At 44.9% G+C, this 20430-nt stretch overlaps 1 protein-coding gene across 6 annotated transcripts in view; it reads left to right on the plus strand.

Annotated features, from left to right (window-relative positions):
* The first annotated feature begins 10 nt into the window (after positions 1–10).
* The window catches only part of DPP8 (dipeptidyl peptidase 8), a 27386-nt gene continuing 6966 nt past the window's right edge, over positions 11–20430 (plus strand). Inside the window, exons 1-17 of one of the 6 annotated variants that reach the window (XM_035902522.1) lie at positions 11–435; positions 2014–2126; positions 3089–3262; positions 4187–4355; positions 5607–5717; positions 6080–6208; positions 8235–8296; positions 9334–9434; positions 10558–10735; positions 12069–12228; positions 14255–14334; positions 15455–15607; positions 16248–16383; positions 17209–17354; positions 18181–18327; positions 19112–19264; positions 19997–20207. In XM_035902522.1, coding sequence (XP_035758415.1) covers positions 135–435; positions 2014–2126; positions 3089–3262; positions 4187–4355; positions 5607–5717; positions 6080–6208; positions 8235–8296; positions 9334–9434; positions 10558–10735; positions 12069–12228; positions 14255–14334; positions 15455–15607; positions 16248–16383; positions 17209–17354; positions 18181–18327; positions 19112–19264; positions 19997–20017 — 2334 coding nt within the window. In that variant the 5' untranslated portion in view covers positions 11–134 and the 3' untranslated portion in view covers positions 20018–20207. Of the gene's footprint in view, positions 436–2013; positions 2127–3088; positions 3263–4186; positions 4356–5606; positions 5718–6079; positions 6209–8234; positions 8297–9333; positions 9439–10557; positions 10736–12068; positions 12229–14254; positions 14335–14559; positions 14670–15454; positions 15608–16247; positions 16384–17208; positions 17355–18180; positions 18328–19111; positions 19265–19996; positions 20208–20430 lie in introns of those variants that run through there. The other 5 variants (XM_009647103.2, XM_035902521.1, XM_035902523.1 and 2 more) reach the window with 5 other exon arrangements.

Here is a 20430-nt window from a genome sequence, read left to right on the forward strand (position 1 = left end):
TTCCCTCATCCTCTTCATCCAGCTGTGGTTGTTTGGTTTTTTTTCTTCACATGAAGTGGTGGTTTTCTTACAGTGCTTTTGCTGTGGTGTGTTTTGGGAGTCTGAAGTGAATGTTTGCTGGGTTACTGGAATGAATGCTGAACCCCTGCTATTCTGTTCTTCCAGAAACATGCAACATGGCAGCAGCCATGGAAACTGAACAGCCGGGCCTTGAAATCTTTGAAACTGCGGGCTGTGAGGAGCAGGTCCAGAGAGAGGAGCAGCCAAAACTGGAACCTTTCTATGTAGAGAGACATTCCTGGAGCCAGCTTCGGAAACTGCTCACAGATACGCGGAAGTATCATGGGTACATGATGGCAAAAGCCCCTCATGACTTCACATTTGTGAAGAAAAATGATCCTGAAGGACCTCATTCCGATAGGATCTACTATCTGGGTAAGCTTGCTGTGACTGCCTGGGTCTTGTCTAAACAGTCACTGCAGAGGCTGTTGGGGTTTGACTGTTCTTGAGAGTGGGGTGTTTCTGGTGCTTAAATCAGAATGGATTTCAGGCCAGATTGACTGGTCAGATGTCATGATCATGATTGCAATGCCTCATTAAAACTTGTGGTGTAATCTCCCACAGAAATGGTGAGGTTGGAGGTGACTTTTTAGGGCTGTTGGAGCTGGAAAAGAACTACAAAGTGACCCTTGGGGCATGTTCCCTGGCTGGGAGGATGGGTTAAGTCTGTTTGGTCCATTTTATCTCACTCCAAGTACGATATCCCCTCTCCAAAAGCTGTGTCGGTTTGATCTCCTTTCTTTTAATTACAACTAGTGGGTAGAACCTTTTTCTCCTTCAAAGTTTCCTTCTGAAGCAGAGATTATAAATGGAATTTTGAAAGTCCTTTCTGCCTCAGCTACTGATGGAGTAGGTTTTTCAGGGATTCTGGAGGGAATAAATAGCAGTGTAGGATGTGGGCAGCTTAAAGAGTAAATGTTTTTCTCAGTAATTTTGTTCTTGATAATGAAGAACTTAATGTAGTTTTTTTTCTTGGCCTCAGTGCCTCACTTCTGCATTGTTTCCCAAATTAGCGTTCACTTGATATATCTGCATTTCTAAGTTGCAGCTGTGCTTGAAGTGATTTGGCACTGTAAACGATACTGTGAGCAACCTTCTGGGTGGCTTTCTGGAGCAGGCTTTGTGGTAGAGGAATGCTTATGTCAAAATCTCCACTAGCTGAATGCAAGTCCATGAAAAACTGGGTGAAGAGGAGAAGCAATGGGCAGAGCAAAGGCCTAGGAGCCAGAACTGTGTTCTAGCCCCATTGCTTGCTGCTCGGGCTAGTTGCTTAAGTTCTGATTTATGATTCACAGAGTCTTTGAATGTGCTGTACAGTGACATAGTTGGAAAGCTGCTGATCTGTCTCTTTTTCCCCTTTTCAGAGGGTGAGGGTCATAACCCTTGAATGATGCTGAATTCAAGCATGTTGAGGGTGGATTAAGGCTGACCCCAGTTGAGATGAGCTTTAGTTTCCTATATGCCACTTCCTGAGTTGTAGGTCAGGCTTGGCCTTCCCCAGGGCACACATGGCTCCCTCTGGCTGATCCCTGTGCGCCTTGGCAGGAGCTTTCAGAAATCTGAATAGTACTGAGGGAGAGGAGCAGGAAAGGGACATTCACACCTTCCTAAAGACACATTATCTTTGAAACACGAGCTACATCTTGCTGTATTCCAGCCTGGGGAATTAGCAGAAAGGGCCCCCAGCCTTCAGGAAGTCACAGATATGCTTCAGGCAGCATCGGGTAAGCCTGGGTGTACTGGGTGTATTTCCTTGTTCTCTGCCTTCCGTGACTTGCATTTCTGTGAAGCAGTGAATTCCCAGAGCGAGGCTGCAGCGCAAAGACTGTCAGTACTTTCTCTGGTAGGAAGGGCCTGTGAAACTGTTCCTCGGTATCCTTTGAGAGGGTTTGGATTGTTAACAGAAAGCTAATATACCTTTTTTTTTTTTTTCTCTTCTCACTTTCACAATAGCAATGTCTGGGGAAAACAGGGAGAATACACTCTTCTACTCTGAAATTCCCAAAACCATAAACAAAGCTGCCGTCCTGTTGCTTTCCTGGAAGCCCCTTTTGGATCTTTTTCCGGTGGGTCCTGGTTTCTTTCTTGCTTCTTGGCAGCGTAGCAAGTACCCAGGCTTTGGGGTTACACCTATAAGCCATCATTAAAATTTGGAGTTTGTCTTAAACATTCTTCTCTCTTCTCCTTGTACTTGGCTAACTCTGCAGCCATCTCAAAAACAAGCACAGCTTTCTCATCAGTGTTTGGAATTGCAGCCTTTGCGCCTTGTAAAAACTGTGTGTGCTGGATGATTCCTCCTTTGCCAGCAGAGATTGCAAGTGCTAATTTGCATCAAGTTCTCTGCTGTGAGATCCTGGGCATTGCTGAAGGAGCCTGTAGTCTCCAATAATCACTGTCTTGCAGGGGGAAGTGATGAGTCCCCCTGTGGATCAGTCAGTCAATGGCTCTGTGACTCATGCTGGAGCAGAGGATTCCTTTCCACTCACAGGGACGTGTGTCCCCTTTTCACCTCTGCGCATAGCAACCTGGCACCAGTCCCACCCCATGCACCATGGCAGGTTGGAGGAGGCGGGACAAACCCCCTCTGGAATTAGGTGTGCTTTTTCCCATGTTATTTCCTGAGGCTGTCAACCAGACGTAAAATGCATGCTGTGCTCTCCTCCCACCAGACCAGTCACTCTGTATCTTTGCAAAAGTTAGCAAAGACTCTGCTGCTTGTTCTAGAAATGACAGACCTTCAGTCTGATCTTCCTTATACAAGCATATATTGAAAATAATGCTGGCCTTGCTATGGGAGAAGTGGCTGTCAGGTTTACAGTTGTGTAGGATCCGATCATAGCCCGCACCTACAAGTGCTGATGGCAGAGGCACAAGCAGGAGCAGGCTTCTAGCCGCCAGCAGGATTCTGGAGGAGGAGGGTGTCTGCACAGCCATCTGCTCCTGGAAGCCTGGCATGCAGAGATGCTCTGACAGTATAGTAAGACATGCAGAACAGAGGTGGTGATTGTGCTTCTCTGCCCATATTCAGGCCATCCTGGACTATGGGATGTACTCCCGTGAAGAGGAGTTGCTACGGGAGAGGAAGCGAATTGGCACCATTGGGATTGCCTCTTATGATTACCACCGAGAAAGCGGCACCTTTCTGTTTCAGGCTGGGAGTGGAATTTATCACGTAAAAGATGGAGGCCCTCATGGATTCACTGTGAGTTTACTCATCTCTCCTGTTTTCTGCAGTGCTACTTCCCTGTGGCTAGAAGCTCCTTTGGCTTGGAGCGAAAGCAGAGCATGTTACATCAGTTATGCTGCACTAGCATGGCAAGTAGCCTTGACAACCCTTGAAATACAGAGAAGTCCTCCACAGGGATGCATTTCCATGGTTGTAGAACCTCAGATGGAGAATGGCAAGAAATAGCAGGAACCGTGGCAGCAAAGCAGGACACCAGGTTTTGTTGATTTTTCATAAGTAGCAATGCCAATAAAAAGCAACACAAAGGCTGTGATGCTCCGTGCTCTGTCGTGTAGTCAGAAGTCACATCAGAGGCAGCTTTTGTTCCCAAGCTGTGGTTTAGAGGTCACTGTTCAGCAGTCAGCGCTGTATGTGTTACAAGATTTGGCTCTGTAACTTGCAGAACAAGCAGCCTTTACTCTGCTGGTGCTGAAGCTGGACTTCAAAGCTGAAATGATTTCTTATTATAATAACAAATGCCTGATGTCTGTCTAACACTGTTGTCAGGGGGAATTTGCTGTACCCTGAGCTGCTTTTGGAGGACAAGATTGTATGTTCTGCTGGCCCCTTTTTAGGGTGCTGTTCTTTAAGAGCGTGCCAGGCTTCTCTAGGCAAGCTGCCTTCAGATTTGTGGCTAATCCTCAGCACTGGTGAAAGAGGTGCTGGTGGGATCTGTGCAACCATGGTAGAAGTACAACATTCCCTATAAAATATCTGCATAGTGTTTTTCTGTGTTTAAAATTGATAGATTGCTCTGTTGTAAACTTGTGTATTTAAAGTCAGTGTCCACATTACTGTGGTCTTGGAGACCTTCTGATCTCATCCAGTTTAGTTTCTGTAAGTGTCCATGTGTTGTTATAATTTACTGTGCCTTTTTTTTTTTTTTTTCCTTTCAAACAGCAACAGCCTTTAAGACCCGTTCTGGTAGAGACCAGTTGTCCAAATATCCGTATGGATCCTAAGCTTTGTCCAGCTGATCCAAATTGGATTGCATTTATCCACAGCAATGACATCTGGATATCTAATATAGAAACCAGAGAAGAAAGGAGGCTAACATTTGTGCACCATGGTAATGCATCTTGAATTAAAATCTCTCCACCTCCTCTGCACTTGTTCTTGCTAGACTGAATTAAGCAATGGCACTAGGGGTTCTTCTGAAATCTGGGGGAACGGACACTGTTTATTCCACCTTGTTTGTCACATTCTACATATCTCTTCTAGTGCAAATATTGTGGGATGATTCTTTCCCCTGCACTGTGGAATCTGGCAAAGTGAGTTATTTGTTGAATACATATGGAAGGGTTCTTCTCCTGAAACACAGCACATTCCTTTTTGCTGGAACAGCCTTTTTTTGTGTGGAGGAGCTGTGGGTGGAATAGAGCTGGAGGAAAGTTTCTGTCAGTGAAATCAGGCTGCAGGCCTTTTAGAAACAGTGTAGACAGTTTCTGAATAGCACTGTGGCTTCTGCTGGCCCCTCATGCTCAGTAACTTAGGTCTTTGCTTCTTACCCTCTCCAACTCTGTTTTAGACATGTATCCTGGAGGAAGGAAAATGGGAAAGTGTGGATAAACCACTTTTAAAATACCTATTGCGATTTGTATGTAAATCACACTTTGCATTTAAACGATATCATTTAAATTTTCATTAAATTAAAATTTATGACACTTTATAATACTGCTTTAGCTTATTTAAATGTTAAATATTAAAATATTATGTAAGTACATTAAAAATAAACTGTAGCAATGACTCCTTCTCAGATGATAATTATTTATGGAGCGCTGCTAAGTTACCTCCAGGGTAACAGGAAAAATAGTGAAGCCCTATGGATATGTCATTATGTTGAGATGTTATGTAAGTCTGTTACTTTTGGTTTGTACAGTGAATGAAATACTGATGCTTTCATTTTCCTGAATGTTGATATTTTCAGTTTCAATTGTTCAGAAAGCTTCGGGGTTTGTTTGTTTTTTTTTTTTCTTTGATTTTCTTAAAAGTTGTGGTTCCAATTCACTGAGCTCAGGTAGAGAGAACATTTTCTTTCTTTGACTAGTACATAGAAAATCAAAGAGACTAATTGGGTAGGAGTAAGAAGAGAGGATGGCTTGCCTTTCCTAAAAGAAGCTGCCATGTCAGAGAGGATTGGATCCTCCCTAAATAAATCAACAGAGCAGGTTGGAAACAGAAAACAAATCTGCTGAGAAGTCAGATTTATAATCATGTAATTGTTCCCAGGGGGGTGAACTTGGGCCATGTTTTGGATAATGCAGAACTAGTCTGATTCTGTAGTACATCGCAAACTAATTCTTTTGCATCTTTTTTTTAGAGCTGGCCAATGTTGAGGAGGATCCAAAATCTGCCGGTGTGGCTACTTTTGTGCTCCAGGAGGAGTTTGACAGATACACTGGCTACTGGTGGAGCCCAAAGGCACAACCAAGTAAGTGTGGTGGATCCAGTGTGTCTGACAGGCACAAGTAGTGGCCCCCTACTGTGCTGTCCAGTGCAGAGTTATTCCTTTCTGTTATTTGTCTTTATGCAAGATAGCTCCTTTTGAACTATCTGCAGCGATGGGCACGTTACAGTGGCCTTGTGAGCACATTACGGGGGAAGAGACTTTCTGTCTCACAATGGTGGTAGGAGTTGTAAGAGTCTCATAGTGTTCTGCTTAATGAAACATGAATCACAAACTTTGGCTTTTTTGTCATCCTTCCAACATGCTTGTGCTCCTGAGACAATATTGATGCCTCCAATAACGATAATGAGAGCTGTTCTGACCAGGAAATGTTAATTCATTTACAGCACTGAATGGGGGTAAAGTTATTCGAATTCTTTATGAAGAAAATGATGAGTCAGAGGTGGAAATTATTCATGTCACATCGCCCATGCTGGAAACAAGAAGAACAGATTCCTTCCGATACCCCAAAACTGGTGAGACCCTGATACCTTACATCTCCATTTCTGGGAGACACATATTTTATTCCATGTGCCTGACTGTAGTGACATTCCTAGCCTAGAGCAGAGGATTGTTGGAGAGGTGTTGAGTAGTCTTTGAATTGGTGTCCAGGTGGTGGAAATGTATTTGGGGAAACTGCTGCTTTGGAGGTTAGATTAGTCACTGCTGACTGTGCTGATATTCCAGCCATGTGGTTACTAAGAGCTCTGAGTCTGGGTGTCTCAGGAGTTGGTAGAAACCCTATCTGATTGTCGCTGTTTTGGACCTGCTGTCTCAGATCCTGGCAGATCTGAGTTGTTAGGAGTTGATTCTCATTACAGCCCTGTGTCTCTGAGGGAATAGCTGCAGAATTATGGCCTTTGGGTTTTTTTTGGGAGGGTTTCTGTTTAGCTGCTGGCAGTACCCTGATATTTGAAGTTCTGAAGGACTGTGGTCTCCGTGGTTGCTCTTGGACTTTGAAAAACAAACTCAGCATGCTTACAGCCTACCAGGAAAACCCCCTGTTGTCATATTTCCAAAGAGTAAATGATCCAGAGGCTTCAGCAGTAAAGCAGTGAGGGTAGGCTTGAAGCACGTTAAGTGGAGTGCCATTGGAAGCAGGGAAGCGGCGGGATGATTCACTGGCATATGTGAGGTGTATGGGGCAAATCTGGAAACAGTCCAACCCTTGTTCTTCTGAGATTGCTCTGCTGTAACAGCAGGGCATGTTGCTCACAGATAAGTGGTTCACTCTCTTTCCTCACTCCTGAAATCTTCGGTTTTTTGAGAAATATCTTATGTTTGGCTGACCGTCTCACACTGCAGAATTCATTCAGATCTTGCAGATTCCCTGATCCACTGGGAAAAGTTTTCTGCTTATGATCCTGATTTACTACTTGTCTCAAGGAGGAAGAAAGGCTCAGTGTTAGCCTGGGAAGTGAGAGAGAACACCTCATGTTTTTTCAGCACTTGTGTACACCCCGATTTCTGAGGGTATTTTGTCATAGCTTTGTTCAATGCTAAGTTTCAGCAGTTCAGGAAAATGAGCTGACCAAAGCCCAAATCCCTTAAAAAAAAAAGCCAAAAAAACCCTAAACAGCTAGGTTTTAATCTCTGGGCCTTAGTTTCCAGTCTGAGCTGCAGGGGCAATAGCCCTTTTTCTGTGGGCCATTATAAGGGCAAAGCTTGAGGTAGTGGAGAAAATTCTTCCCAGGGAGAAGGTAAGTACTTAAATAGGCCAGCACTATGGCCCAAGGCAAGTCACTTCACCTCAGTACATCAGTTTTTATATATAAACTGGGTTGATGAAGTGGGAGTACTTCACAGCAGCATTGGAGATTATTCAGAGTACGTGGAATTTGCCGTATGTGGCTTCTTGTGGATCAACTGGCAGCGGCTTTATTCTTTGTTGTCCCTCTTTTCTTGCTGTGGAGCAGACCCCAGCATTTAGCACCACAGGTGCTGTACAGCAGGATGAGTTGCTGCTTTGTGCGGGCTTTGTGTAAAGAGCTAACTCCAGATTTTCAGTGTTCAGCCCAAATATGTAGCTTTATTATCTTAAGTGCACTAGTCATGGCAATAGGTTTTTAAGCGTATAATTTTCACAGTTTAATTTTCACAGATGCTTTTTGGCACTAAATCACTTTCTCTGTACCACCTTGAACATAACAGCCAAACAGTAAACCAATGCTTGCTTTGCTGTCCTGATCACTCCTGAGAATTTGCTTCCAACTAGTACATTCATCCTTTGACTGTGGGAGAGAAGACTGACTGTACCATGGCTCTTGATCGGATCTGTTTGAAGGATTACGTCCACTGAATCTGCCTCATCTTGCAGTTTCTTTTTTCCCTGCCTGGTTCTGTGCTGTCCCTCACGCGTGCAAGTAGGCTATTTGATCAAAGAGCATTCTGCTGTTTGCCTTTTCTGGTTCTGTATGAATAACACCACAATAATCCACAGTTCAAGTCTGCCCTCTTGGAAGCAAACAACTGGTGCCTGACTGCTAACATCTGTTTTTATAGGTACAGCAAATCCAAAGGTCACTTTCAAGATATCTGAAGTGACAATCAATGCGGAAGGCAGAGTAAGTTCTATGTTCTGCTTGTTTTCCAAATAAATATAATTGCTGTGATTTCTCTTTTCGTAAAATTCATTTTCCAGTTCAGTACAATGGAATTTTCTTGGTTGTGATAGCTTAATGGCTTCTCTGGAGGCAGTGTACTTGACTCATTCCTATGCAGATACTTGGTGTCTGTGTGTGCAGCAGTATTTCTCAGGGCTGTGCTTTCCTTCCCTACTACTGGTTTATGAATTCAGCTGCAGAGCAGAATATTTTAGGTGTGGATGGTTAGACCCTCTGCAACAGATCTCTTGATTGGCTGCAGATATTGGGAAAATTTGATTGGAGAGAGAATGTATCACCTTACAAAAGCATGAACACGTGGAAAGAGATGAACTTTGCTTTCACCCTGGGATTTTTTAACAGATGCAAACATTTCCATAGCCCAGTCCAAGATCTTCGAACATCTGGGAAATTAATCTTACCAAATAGATACAGTAACAGCCATACATTATTGGGATTGTCTCTACTCTTGAGCTACTTCAGCCATCAGCAGTCACCTGCTGGGATAGCGATGCTGACATCAGCCAGCAAAGGCAGGGAAAGCCATCAGGACCCTTTGGGTACCACTGTGATTGTTCCCAGTCCTAGCAGGGACAGACTGCAGAACTATATATCATGAATTAGAACCATGTTGATAACTGGATGTCAGGCAGGATGTTCAACATCTACTGATGAAAACACAAAATAGCTTGGTACAAATCACCTCCCCTTTATGTGGGGAAACTGAGTGTTCAAGTGACTTGTCCAAGATGAGCGATGGATTTGTGAGCAGCATCCAGGATTCTCAAGTCCCAGCCCTGGCTGTGCTGGTAGTGTGCAGCTCTCCTCTGCTGGTGTTTGGCTACAGGCGGGGTTGAATCCCCTGTGTTGCAAAGACTGAAAAATCTAAATTGCATGAGCTGCGCAGAAGAAATCTTCTGTGTCCAGCCTCTCATCGTGCATGAAAACTGGTTGGGGGGGTTCATCTCAGTGTCACTGAATTGCTGCTTTGTCAACAGATTGCAGATGTTGTGGATAAAGAGCTAGTTCAGCCGTTCGAGATCCTCTTTGAAGGAGTAGAGTACATTGCTAGAGCTGGGTGGACGCCAGAAGGAAAATAGTGCGTATGTTAATCCTGTCTCTGCTTAGAGGGTTTGGGGCAATACAGTCAGAAGCAGAATGTAGTGGTCTCTTGTCTTCTTAAGCTTAAGCCTGCTTTCATTTTTACATTGCTACAAACTTGTTTGTGCAAAGGGGATGATTTTTCCAAAAACCAAAACAGAGTTCTCCTTGTCTCTTTCTCTGGTACCTGGCCCTATTGCTTTGGTATTGGGCACTCACAGCCTTTGATGTATGTGTCCTCTCAGCATCCCTGTGAGAGAGAGTGCAGTGCTATTATCCCCATTTTACAGATGGGGAACTGAAGCCCAGAGAGGCTAAGTGACTTGCCATGGTCACACAGGAAGTCTGTGGCTGAGGAGAGAAATGAGCCCAGGTCCCCCAGGCCCTAGGCTAGCGCCCTAACCACTGGACCATCCTTGCTGACCAGACTTACTGATCAGAAAACCTGCTGTAAGTGCTACTTACATTTGCATGTCATTTTTAACCCTGTAGATGATGTAGTACAGTGTTTCTAACTGACCAGAAGCTTCTCCAGAATTGCACTTCTCCAGTTCTTGAATCTAAAGATGGCTTTCACCTTTTTAATTTATTTCCGCCCTCCCCACACCCCCCCCCAAAATGTGGAAGAAATGCAGGGACACATTTGCTCCGTTGTCTTGCTTTTTGTGGGACTATTGTTAGAGCTACATGTAAAGTGATCGGAAGTATGGCAGGCTCTGCTGCCAGTCCATTTTGGTGCCAGTATTATTCTCTGCCAGGTGTAGATTTAAAACACTAGTATTTTTACAAGTACCCTGAAATTTCAATTGAAATTTTTCTGCTCATTATTCCCTCTGATTTTTCTCTTCTCTTTCTCCCCTAAAGCACAATTCAAATCTGGGAGAATAGAATTAATTAAACTTTTGAACCGGCAGTGCTTATGCAATATCAAAATGAAGTGAAATGAGTTCTTGTGTTGTTTATGTGGGTGAATTTTACATGTGGCTTTGTGCTTAATCTGAAGTTGAACATTCTTGACTCCCTTAAAATGCCTAGTGCTAATGAGTGTCTGTCGAGATTTTCAGACCTGTCTAATACTCATGGCTGCATGTTATTTTCTCTAATATCTGTCTCCTCAACAGCATCTGGTCCATCTTACTGGATCGCTCCCAAACTCGACTTCAGATAGTCTTGATCCCTCCTGCATTATTCATCCCTGCAGAAGATGATGCAATGGAAAGACAGAAACTTATCGATGCTGTACCAGATTCTGTTACACCTTTCATTATTTATGAAGAAACAACAGACATCTGGATAAATGTAAGAATTTGAATTTCAGCCTTCTCTGACAGGTTGTTGTTCAAGACCCTACTTGTAGCACTGAAGCAACGTTGGTGTTGCTGTGCTGCCTAGGAGAATGTTCCCATTGTGCAAGTTCTGTGCATATTCTGTGCTTTCTGCCATTAAAAAAAAAAACGTATGTAGAGAACAGAGAGATTTGGGATCTGAAAGCAGAGCTGCTTTGCTTGAGACTGCACAGTGGTCAGACAGAGCTAGGTGCAGAGCCCCCGGCTCTGGTGTTGCAGGGCAGCCTGTTAGCCACTGACACCCTCAGGCTTCTTGGTGCCAGTTGTTCACCAGCAGCAGTACCAGCAAATGAAGTATTCTTCAGCCAACAAAGATGTATCTAATTATAGTGGGTGAACAAGTCCCAAGAGTCTGCTAACAGTCACTAAAACCCCTCCTTAACTACACATGGTTTGGTGAAATAGCTTTGTGTGTAATGTTATCGGAGATATGCCCTAGGGCCTGGGCTGTGAGACCAGACACTAGGCTAATGCTGTGTGCTAGGCTAATGGTGTAAAAATGAGGGCTGTTCACACTTCTGCAGATAAAGATCGATGTCTGTAAAAGGACATCCCATTGGAGGTGTGCCAGGGTGCAGGAAGGCCTAGGACCATCAATCACTGACAGGTAGTTGGATCTTTCAGAAGAGACCATTTACGCAAAGCCTTCCGGTGAATGAACTCTATACAGCGAGTGTTCTCTATTATACCATGTTTTCTCCTTAGTAATAGTGTGCATGGTTTCAGGATGGTGCAGTGAGTTGTCCTTTCTCTATTATTTTTATTGGCTGAAGTGGTTTTTGACTGGTGGCTCATACTGTACAGATAAATGCTCCCGAGTCCCTCAAAAGATTGTCCCTTGAAGCAAGAGTTGGCATCTTCATGAGTGGGGAAGATGATGTCAGCTCATCTTTCTTTAAATAACCTTTCACTTGTGGGCTTCTAGACAGCAGTGGACAGAGGAGGCCACTGAACTCTAGCTTCTCTGAGTGGCTCTCATGCTGTCTGCAGAGCTGGACCCACCTCTGTACCTAAGCTAGAAAGGCAGGTGCAGAAAAACTTAGTTTGGTGGCCAGAAGTTAGGAGTTAGACTAGCAAAAAGTCTGGAGCTGCGCAGCGTATGTGCCCACTGTCTACAGACACTGCCCTGGCCCATAAGCTTAACGGGTTCTCCCAGTAAGGGACAGTGCTGCACCCTGCTAGTGTGAACAGTGTTGTCTGCCTTGATCAATCAGAGGAACTTATTATGTGTGACTTAAGTGCCAAGGTCTTGCTGTTAACAATAATCCACTGCTCTGTCTCCACAGATCCATGATATCTTTTACGTTTTCCCTCAAACCAACGAAGATGAGATAGAGTTCATTTTTGCCTCTGAGTGTAAAACAGGATTCCGGCACCTGTACAAAGTCATCTCAGTTTTGAAGGAGAGCAAATATAAACGGTCATGTGGAGGCCTCCCTGCTCCAAGTAAGTGAAATTACTCTTTTGCCTTAATTGGGCATTTGCTGCCGACTAGTGAGGAAATAAATGTCCTTCCAGGTGACAGGAATTACTGTCTTTTTGGAAACACCTGCTGTTGTCCAGGAAGCCACTTCACTGTACAGTCATTCCTCTTGAAATTGTGCAGGGGTTATTCTGTATTCAGCATGCCTTAGTTTTAACCCTGAGTCTTCCTCATGGACTAGAGGGAAAAGTTTCAAAAAATCCCATGGGAAACAAGCTCCTTGTGATACTGTGAAATGCGCTTAGTTGGCTTTTCCTTGTCAATCTTGGGACTGTTTGTGCGCTGAATTTGCCAAAGGTTAATCATTATAGCAGTAACATGGCTACCTCTGATGTGCAGGGTCCAATGTATCTAACAGATGCACATTGGTTCGGGACTTGATTTTGCAAGTAAAACTAACATAGTGCCTGTCAGCCTTTACAAGCTGTCGTGGTTTAACCCGGCAGGCAGCTGAATGCCACACAGCCACTCGCTTGCTCCCCCCCTCCCTCAGTGGGATGGGGAGAGAACTGGGGAAAAAAAAAGAACGTAAAACCCATGGGTTGAGATAAATACAGTTTAATAAAACAGCAGAGAAGAATAACAATAATAATAATAACAGTAAGAGAATATACAAAACAAGTGATGCACAATGCAATTGCTCACCACCTGCTGACTGATGCCCATCCTGAGCAGCGCTCACTCTCCCCCCATCTAATTCCCCCCGAGCATGACATCATATGGTATGGAATACCCTTTTGGCCAGTTGGGGTCAGCTGTCCTGGCTGTGCCCCCTCCCAGCTTCTTGTGCACCTGGCAGAGCAGGGGAAGCTGAAAAAGTCCTTGACTGGTATAAGCACTACTTAACAACAACTAAAACATCAGTGTGTTATCAGCATTCTTCTAGTACTGAATCCCAAACACAGCACTATGCCAGCTACTAGGAAGAAAATTAACTCCATCCCAGCCGAAACCAGGACTCAAGCAGATTGGTTGCGGAGGGGCTGATAAAGAGCATGCTTTAGACACCCTGTGAAAAGGTCTGTGGAGGGCCTCCCTGGCTGAGTGGGCCCACATGTTTGTCCCTTTAAAATGAACATGTGTGCTTGGCAGCAAAACCTATGATATGACAACTATTCAGAGAATTCCTCTTTGCTCTTAAAAACAATTGTGGTTTTGCTGTATAGACAGGGATGTTAGTAGGAGAAAATTACTGGCAGCTGTTGCGAATGGAAATGCAGAAAGAGTACTTTCAAGCAAAACAATTCAAGGACCATGTGCTTCTGAGTTGCAGTCTGAGTTTGGTCTTGCTCAGATGCATGATATAGCTGCGTGCAAAGCTCCCAGAGTGGTTTTTCCACAGCATGTATTCTTTAATTTACAGTTTCATGCTGTGATACTTAATTTACTTGGTGTGTGTTGAAGGCACTTAGTGAGCATTGCATGCACAAAAACCACACCTAATTTTACTAGAAGTCCTAGTTTCAGGCAACCATTGGTTTGGTTTGGTTTTTTTTTTCCCCATATAGCATTATATCCTGGGTTGATTAGATTTCTCTGAATGCATCAGACTTCTTTTTTTCTTGCTAAATCTTGCTCATTCTAAGGGAAATGAAACCGTCTTATAAAAGCAGAGTTGTTCCAAAACCTGTTGAAAAATTCCCCATTTTTTGACATCTGAGATTCCCTTTCCACACCCGTTTTTCAGTATAAAACCTCTATTTCTGTGCAAGTGACAAAATAATTTAAAAAAAAAAAAAAAAAAAAAAGCAAGCTGTCCAGGCCTCAGGTTGAATCCTGTGAATCCTTTAACATAAATTTCAGAGAATGTTAAATAGTACTAGCTCTAATATTTGTCTGGGGAGCTGGCAGAGGTATGGGTCTTCTGCAAAGGCAGGCTGCTCTTGGGTTCCTAGTCTAGTAAAAAAGTTTGGAAGGAAGAAGTATTATTGTGACCATGTGTTTTGTAAAATGTGAAAGTGTAAATCTCTGTGTGTTGGTTATTTGCAGGTGACTTCAAGTGCCCCATCAAAGAGGAGATAGCAATTACCAGTGGAGAATGGGAAGTGCTTGGCAGACATGGATCCAATGTAAGTCTCTGCTCTTGCTGCATGGATATCCTGCAAGCAACACATGCTGCAGGGAGATGGTCTCTGGGGCCTCACAAATCGGTACATGTCGTGTTGGTGAGGCTCTGCTCCCTGAGAAGAGTGGACCTTGCCACTCCCTGGTAGTGGCAGCGTGGGAAAGCAACACAGGCAAAATTGGTTGGTTTTCTTTTCTTGCATGTTCCTGTGCGGATCCTTGTCAACAAGGAGTTTTCCCCACTAAGTTCAAGGCTTAAAGAGGAAGAGAAGGGAGCAAAAATACTGTGAGGCAGCAGTGAGGAAATTCTACATGTTCCATGAAATTCCACTCCGCTCTGGTGAGACCCCACCTGCAGCACTGCATCCAGCTCTGGGGTCCTCAGCACGGGAAAGACATGGACCTGTTGCAGCAGGTCCAGAGGAGGCCGCACACATGGTCAGAGGGCTGGAACACCTCTGCTATGAGGAAAGGCCAAGAGAGTTGGGGTTGTTCATCTTGGAGAAAAGAAAGCTCCAGGGAGACCCTAAGGTCTCCTTTCAGTACTTAAAGGGGGAATATAAGAAAGATGGGGACAAACTTTTTAGTGGGGCCTGTTGTGATAGTTTAAAGCCATCAGCCTTGGTCCTAAAAGAGGGTAGATTTAGACTAGATCTAAGGAAGAAATTTTTTGCAATGAGGATGGTGAAACACTGGAACAGGTTGCCCAGAGAGGTGGTAGATATCCCATCCCTGGGAACATTCAAGGTCAGATTGAACAGGGCTCCGAGCGACCTTATCTAGTTGAAGATGTCCCTGCTCGTTGCAGGCACTAGATGACCTCTAAAGGTCCCTTCCAACCCAAACTACTCTATGACTCTGTGATTCTGTTTAGCATAGCAAACGAGGGGAGACTGGGAAGAGTAACGGACCTGCAGGAGAGAGCTGAGCAACAAGGTGTGCAAATCATAACTGACAGACTTGTGGACAGTAAGAACAGTCATTTGGCTTATTCCTTGCAGACTGTTGGGCTACAACTCAGCTTTATGGAAGCGGGGCAGGGCGGGGGAGACTTGGAGGTGGTAGAACTGGGTATTGTTTTGGCAAGAAACAATAGTGAGGGATGTGTTGTTTTGATTTTGACAGATCTATGTTGATGAAGCCAAAAAACTGGTGTACTTTCAAGGCACAAAAGACTCGCCTTTAGAGCATCACTTGTACGTTGTGAACTACGAGAATCCTGGAGAAGTAAAGCGGCTGACAGAACGTGGTTACTCTCACGCATGCTGTGTCAGCCAGGTACCTGTTTGCCTGTGAGGCCCTGTATAGGCAGGGCTGGCTGGGTGTGCTGCAGCTTACCGCCAGTCTTGTCCTTCACCAATCATCAGACAAGGCTGTATTTGAATATAATAAAAGTAGATTTTACACTGTGGTGTGTGCTCCTGTATGTTGTACAGTGAGTGTGTAAACCCACCCTGGAAACCAGATTTGACCTCCTAGTTCAGTTGCTCTTCAGCTCACTCAGGCAAAAGGAGCCAGGATGAATTGTTTGAAACTGTTTGAGCCTGGCTCTTTTTGCCTGAGTAAGCTATAGAGCAATCACCAGAGGAGATGAGCCTGTGGCAGCGTTGGGCAGGGTTCCAGGCATCTGGAGCCCATTCAACTGGGCATGCTTTACCCAGAAGAGGATGTGTGACAAGGTCCTCATGCCACTGTTGGTTTTGCGGGTGTATTTTTGACTTTGGAGTGTTAATATCTCAGTATGGCTAAGGACTGTAGCTTCTCAGAGTCTTATCTGCTATTATCAAAAAAGCCCAGACTTCCTGGTTTAATTTGGTCCATAAACATCTTCTGAAAGATCTAAACGCCAAAAAAAGTGATCACTTTTGCTTGTGCCTCCACACTGAGGAGTTGAAGATAATGTTCTTTTTCTCCCTAGGATTGTGACATGTTCATCAGCAAGTACAGTAATCAGAAGAACCCGCACTGTGTGTCACTTTACCGACTGACAGGACCTGAAGATGATGCAGCTCATAGGACAAAGGAATTCTGGGCTACCATTTTAGATTCAGCAGGTAATGGCATGGATAAGGAACTGGAAAAGGACAACTGAGATCCCAGGATGAGAGAGATCCCAGGATGAGAGAGATCCCAGGATGAGAGAGATCCCAGAATATGCTTGCTTGAGGTTTGCTGTTGTGGGTGACTAGACTTGTCTCTGAAACTCATGCTTGTGTGAGGAGCTCTTGGAAGTACCTGAATGACATTTTCAGCTCAGCAACGAATGGATATAAACTGGCCATGAAGGAATTTAGAGTAGAAATTACTGCCAGAGCCAGTAGAAACTGTAGAAAGCCAGTTTTAGCATCGGGAGAGGGATTTAAGTGCGGTCATTTACTCTGTGCTGTATGCCTGCTAATGAGCATATATAATGCTTCTGGGCCTCTGGGGAGGGGCATACGCTCCTTAAATAGTTGTGTGCTGCTTCTTACCCGTGTCTTTGTGAGACAGCTCTTAGGCTTTTATTTTTCCATTTCGTTTCTCTTCCCTTTCATCTCCCCTTCCCCAAGGCATACTCTATATCCTATGCTTCCCATGTATTAATGCAGTAAGTCCTAAGTGGGGTTAGGAAGGGATGGGATACCTGTAGTGGCTGTGTCAGCAGAGAATAGTTACTACTGTTCAGAGGAGAGCAGGGATGGGAACGTGATAAGACTGAGAAAGCTTCCCTAGGGCTGGGGCATTCCCAGTCTCTGCCTGGTCCCAGCCACATCCACTGGAAAACTTGGGAGAGCTCCACTGGGACTGCAGCAAGATTGGTGATGGGGCAGGGCTGGAGCCGAGCTGTGTTACTCATTCATTCCCTGTTAAACCAGACTCTCCGTTCCCTTCTGTGGCAGGCCCTCTTCCTGATTACATTCCCCCAGAAGTGTTTTCCTTCGAGAGCTCCACCGGGTTTACGCTCTATGGGATGATGTACAAACCTCACAATCTGCAACCTGGAAAGAAGTACCCCACTGTGCTCTTCATCTATGGAGGGCCTCAGGTGAGTGTGGCGTGTTGGTGAGCAGTGGGGTGAGCTGGCCTGGATCACTCTACTGCTCTCCTGTATGAACAGTTCCTGCTGTGTGCTGAGGATAGTGTGCAGCATTTCTCCTGATTGCTGACTAGCTGCTCAGCCGAAGGTGCAGTGAGCAGCTGTGATCTCCAGGTCATAGATCAAGGCACTGATCCTGTCTGAGAACAGGTTTGGAATAGCAGAGCTGGAGCTGGGAGAAAGGGGAATGCAGATAGTCCCTGTTCCCTGTTCTATCTCCTCCTCCTCTGTAGGAGCTCCTGTTCTTCCCCCATGTGTATGTGACCCCTCAGCTCTCTGTTAGCACTGACTGTTACCAGTGCGTGCGTAAAAGAGCTTGCTCCCCAGTCTTCCTTTTCCCACTGGTGAATAGGAGAAGGTGACCCCTTAGTCCTGCTTTTGTTCCCCCAACTCTGCTGTGCCCTGGGAATTTTCTCCTGGGAAAGAACAGAGAGTCGAGAGCAGAGCTGCAGGCTCGGGGTTGGGTTGTGCTGTCAGCAGTCGCCCTCTTGCTCTATGCCCGTTGGTGCTGCAGTGGACCTCAGTTCAGCTCTTCGTATCTGTGACACAGAATGGCTTGGTTACTGGGGGGAAGAGAGTTTATTTCGTAGCAGGCCACAAGCAGGGAGAAGGAATCCTGCAGCAGGGAGTAGAGATCTTGAAAACTTTATGTTATAAAAATGTAGAAAACATTCAAAGGAAGGTAAATATAAATAAAATCTGAAATTGGGTTAAGAGGTGACCTCTGGATTCGATTACATACGTGGTTAGTGTCATTGCTCTTCTTCTGTTCCAGGTACAGCTAGTGAACAATCGGTTTAAAGGAATCAAGTATTTCCGTTTGAACACTTTGGCCTCTTTAGGCTACGTTGTTGTTGTCATTGACAACAGGGGGTCCTGCCACCGAGGGCTGAAGTTTGAAGGAGCTTTTAAATACAAAATGGTAAGTGGAGCTCTGAGTCTGACTCTTCGTTTTCAGCCAGAGACAAGTTTGAGCCCCAGTGTTACCTGAGCTGAAGCACTGTTTTGGCACAGATGCCCAGCACTGCCTGTGTGACACTGCCTAGGTTTGGGGAGGGGAACTGCGTGTAGCTGAGCAGTGTGGATTTGAGGGAGGAAAGACACTCAATGTCAGAAAAAGATAACGTCAGGGTTTGAGGTTGCAAAGCAACTCCAGCTTGGCATCATGCAAGGTGGTTCACAAGGGGATCTCTGACTCCCACCAGATATGCTTTGCTGCTCCCATGAGGCACGAGAGTTTCATTCACAGTGTGAGTTACTATTTAGGGCAGCTCCTGTGTCAGGCTGGAGAGGGTGAATGTGTTTGGCCATGTGTACAGGCAGGGAGGGCCTGTGCCAGGCTCTGCTGGCTTTGCAGTGCAGTGCTCTGTGTTGGGAATGGCATTTTCATGTGCAGAGCTAGAATGCAGCCTTGCTTTTATAACAGCAAAAAGCAAAACCACTGAAAAAATCTTACTTGTCCCCAATCAAGGAGGCAAATGAAGAAAAGGATAGTTAAGAGGAGGGTTAGCATGTCTTTATTGTCATATGGGGGGAAAGGGGTCATCTTTCTGTAACATGCCTAGCACAGGGGAGTGCTGGTGTGTGGTTGGGTGCTGCACAAACAGAAGCAGTAAAAGGTCTGAAGGTGGTTACCTTTGGAAAAAGCTGAGAGTATAGCTTTTGTCTGGAACTAACAAAACTTACCTTTTTCTCTCCTCTCCCAGGGACAAATAGAAATTGATGACCAGGTGGAAGGGCTGCAGTATTTAGCATCGCAGCATGACTTCATTGATTTGGATCGTGTTGGCATTCATGGCTGGTCCTATGGAGGCTACCTCTCTCTTATGGCCTTAATGCAGAGGTCAGATATCTTCAGGGTATGTTCATACATTGCGTACTTATTCTGGTGGTGCAGACAGAATTTTTCCCTTAATCACGTAACCTCCCATGGGTGTTCACAGCACAAAGACTTTTGAGCTTGCTCTAGACAAGTGAGGACACAGTGCTCTGGCTGTTTTCTTCAAGACTCTTCTATTTGGGAGACTTCAGAGAGAACTTGCTTTTCTAGCAAACATTTCTTCCATGGTATTTCTAATCAGGCTTTCAGGCTTTGGTTATTTTTTTTGATACTTCACAGACAACAGATCTGAAAGTCTATCCACTCTTTAAGGTTAGTGTGTGCTAACAAGCCACAGTCCCTTTTAAAACCAGCAATCAACAGGTATTGCAAGAGCAGTTATAAGTTATTGTGTGACCTTGGGTTGTCTCCTCTGTTCTCTCCACTTGTGTTTCTGTGTGAAGCATGGGGATGAGATGCTGTTCCTGAGAAGAGAGCTGTCTGGGACTGGTATTCACATTGAGTCTGTACTGGTACAGCTATGGGACTCAGCTTTTCAGATACAGTGATACCAGTAGAGCCCCAATAGTTAATAGTAACAGAGATGCCTCAAATCAGAAAATTGTATTTGTGAAATCAAGTGCTGCATTTTCCTACCTCTCCACACAAATTTGCAGCTTTTCACCCCAGGAGAGCGTGGTGTTCTTCTTTGAGTGTAAGCACCCCGAAGAGCATGGTGTGACTGCACCATCACTGTGCTTGCTTCCCCCAGCTCCAAATGAGGCAGACATAATCTTGACCTGATGTGAAGGTGTGGTGTTTTCCATGAGGCTTCCCGCGTTAATGTGAGCAGGGTGCAGGGCAGAACACGCTTGCCATCCAAGAAGCCTGGCATGTAAGGGGGGCTGTTCAGGTAGGCCAATTTTACTGGAATATCTGAGAGTCTGTTCTTGTGAGCTGGGGTGAGGAGGAACAACTGTTCGCCCCATTCAGCTGAGCACAGAAGGATATTCCCTCTCTGGAACTGTGTAAGAGAGCTTTAAACTGTTGGGCTGTTGAGCTTGCAGTAACTTAACTGTGCTGGTATAGCTATACCAATCTCGGGTCACCTATACCGAAGGTACCTTACATAGTCTCAGCTGTTGCCCGCTTTCTGTCAGCTGAGCTCTTTGTGCTGTGAAACAGCTAAGGGAAATGATCCTGCTG

Source organism: Egretta garzetta, unplaced genomic scaffold, assembly GCF_000687185.1.
Source record: "Egretta garzetta isolate BGI_Z169 unplaced genomic scaffold, ASM68718v1 scaffold549, whole genome shotgun sequence".
In the NCBI taxonomy this organism is placed as follows: Eukaryota; Metazoa; Chordata; class Aves; order Pelecaniformes; family Ardeidae; genus Egretta; species Egretta garzetta.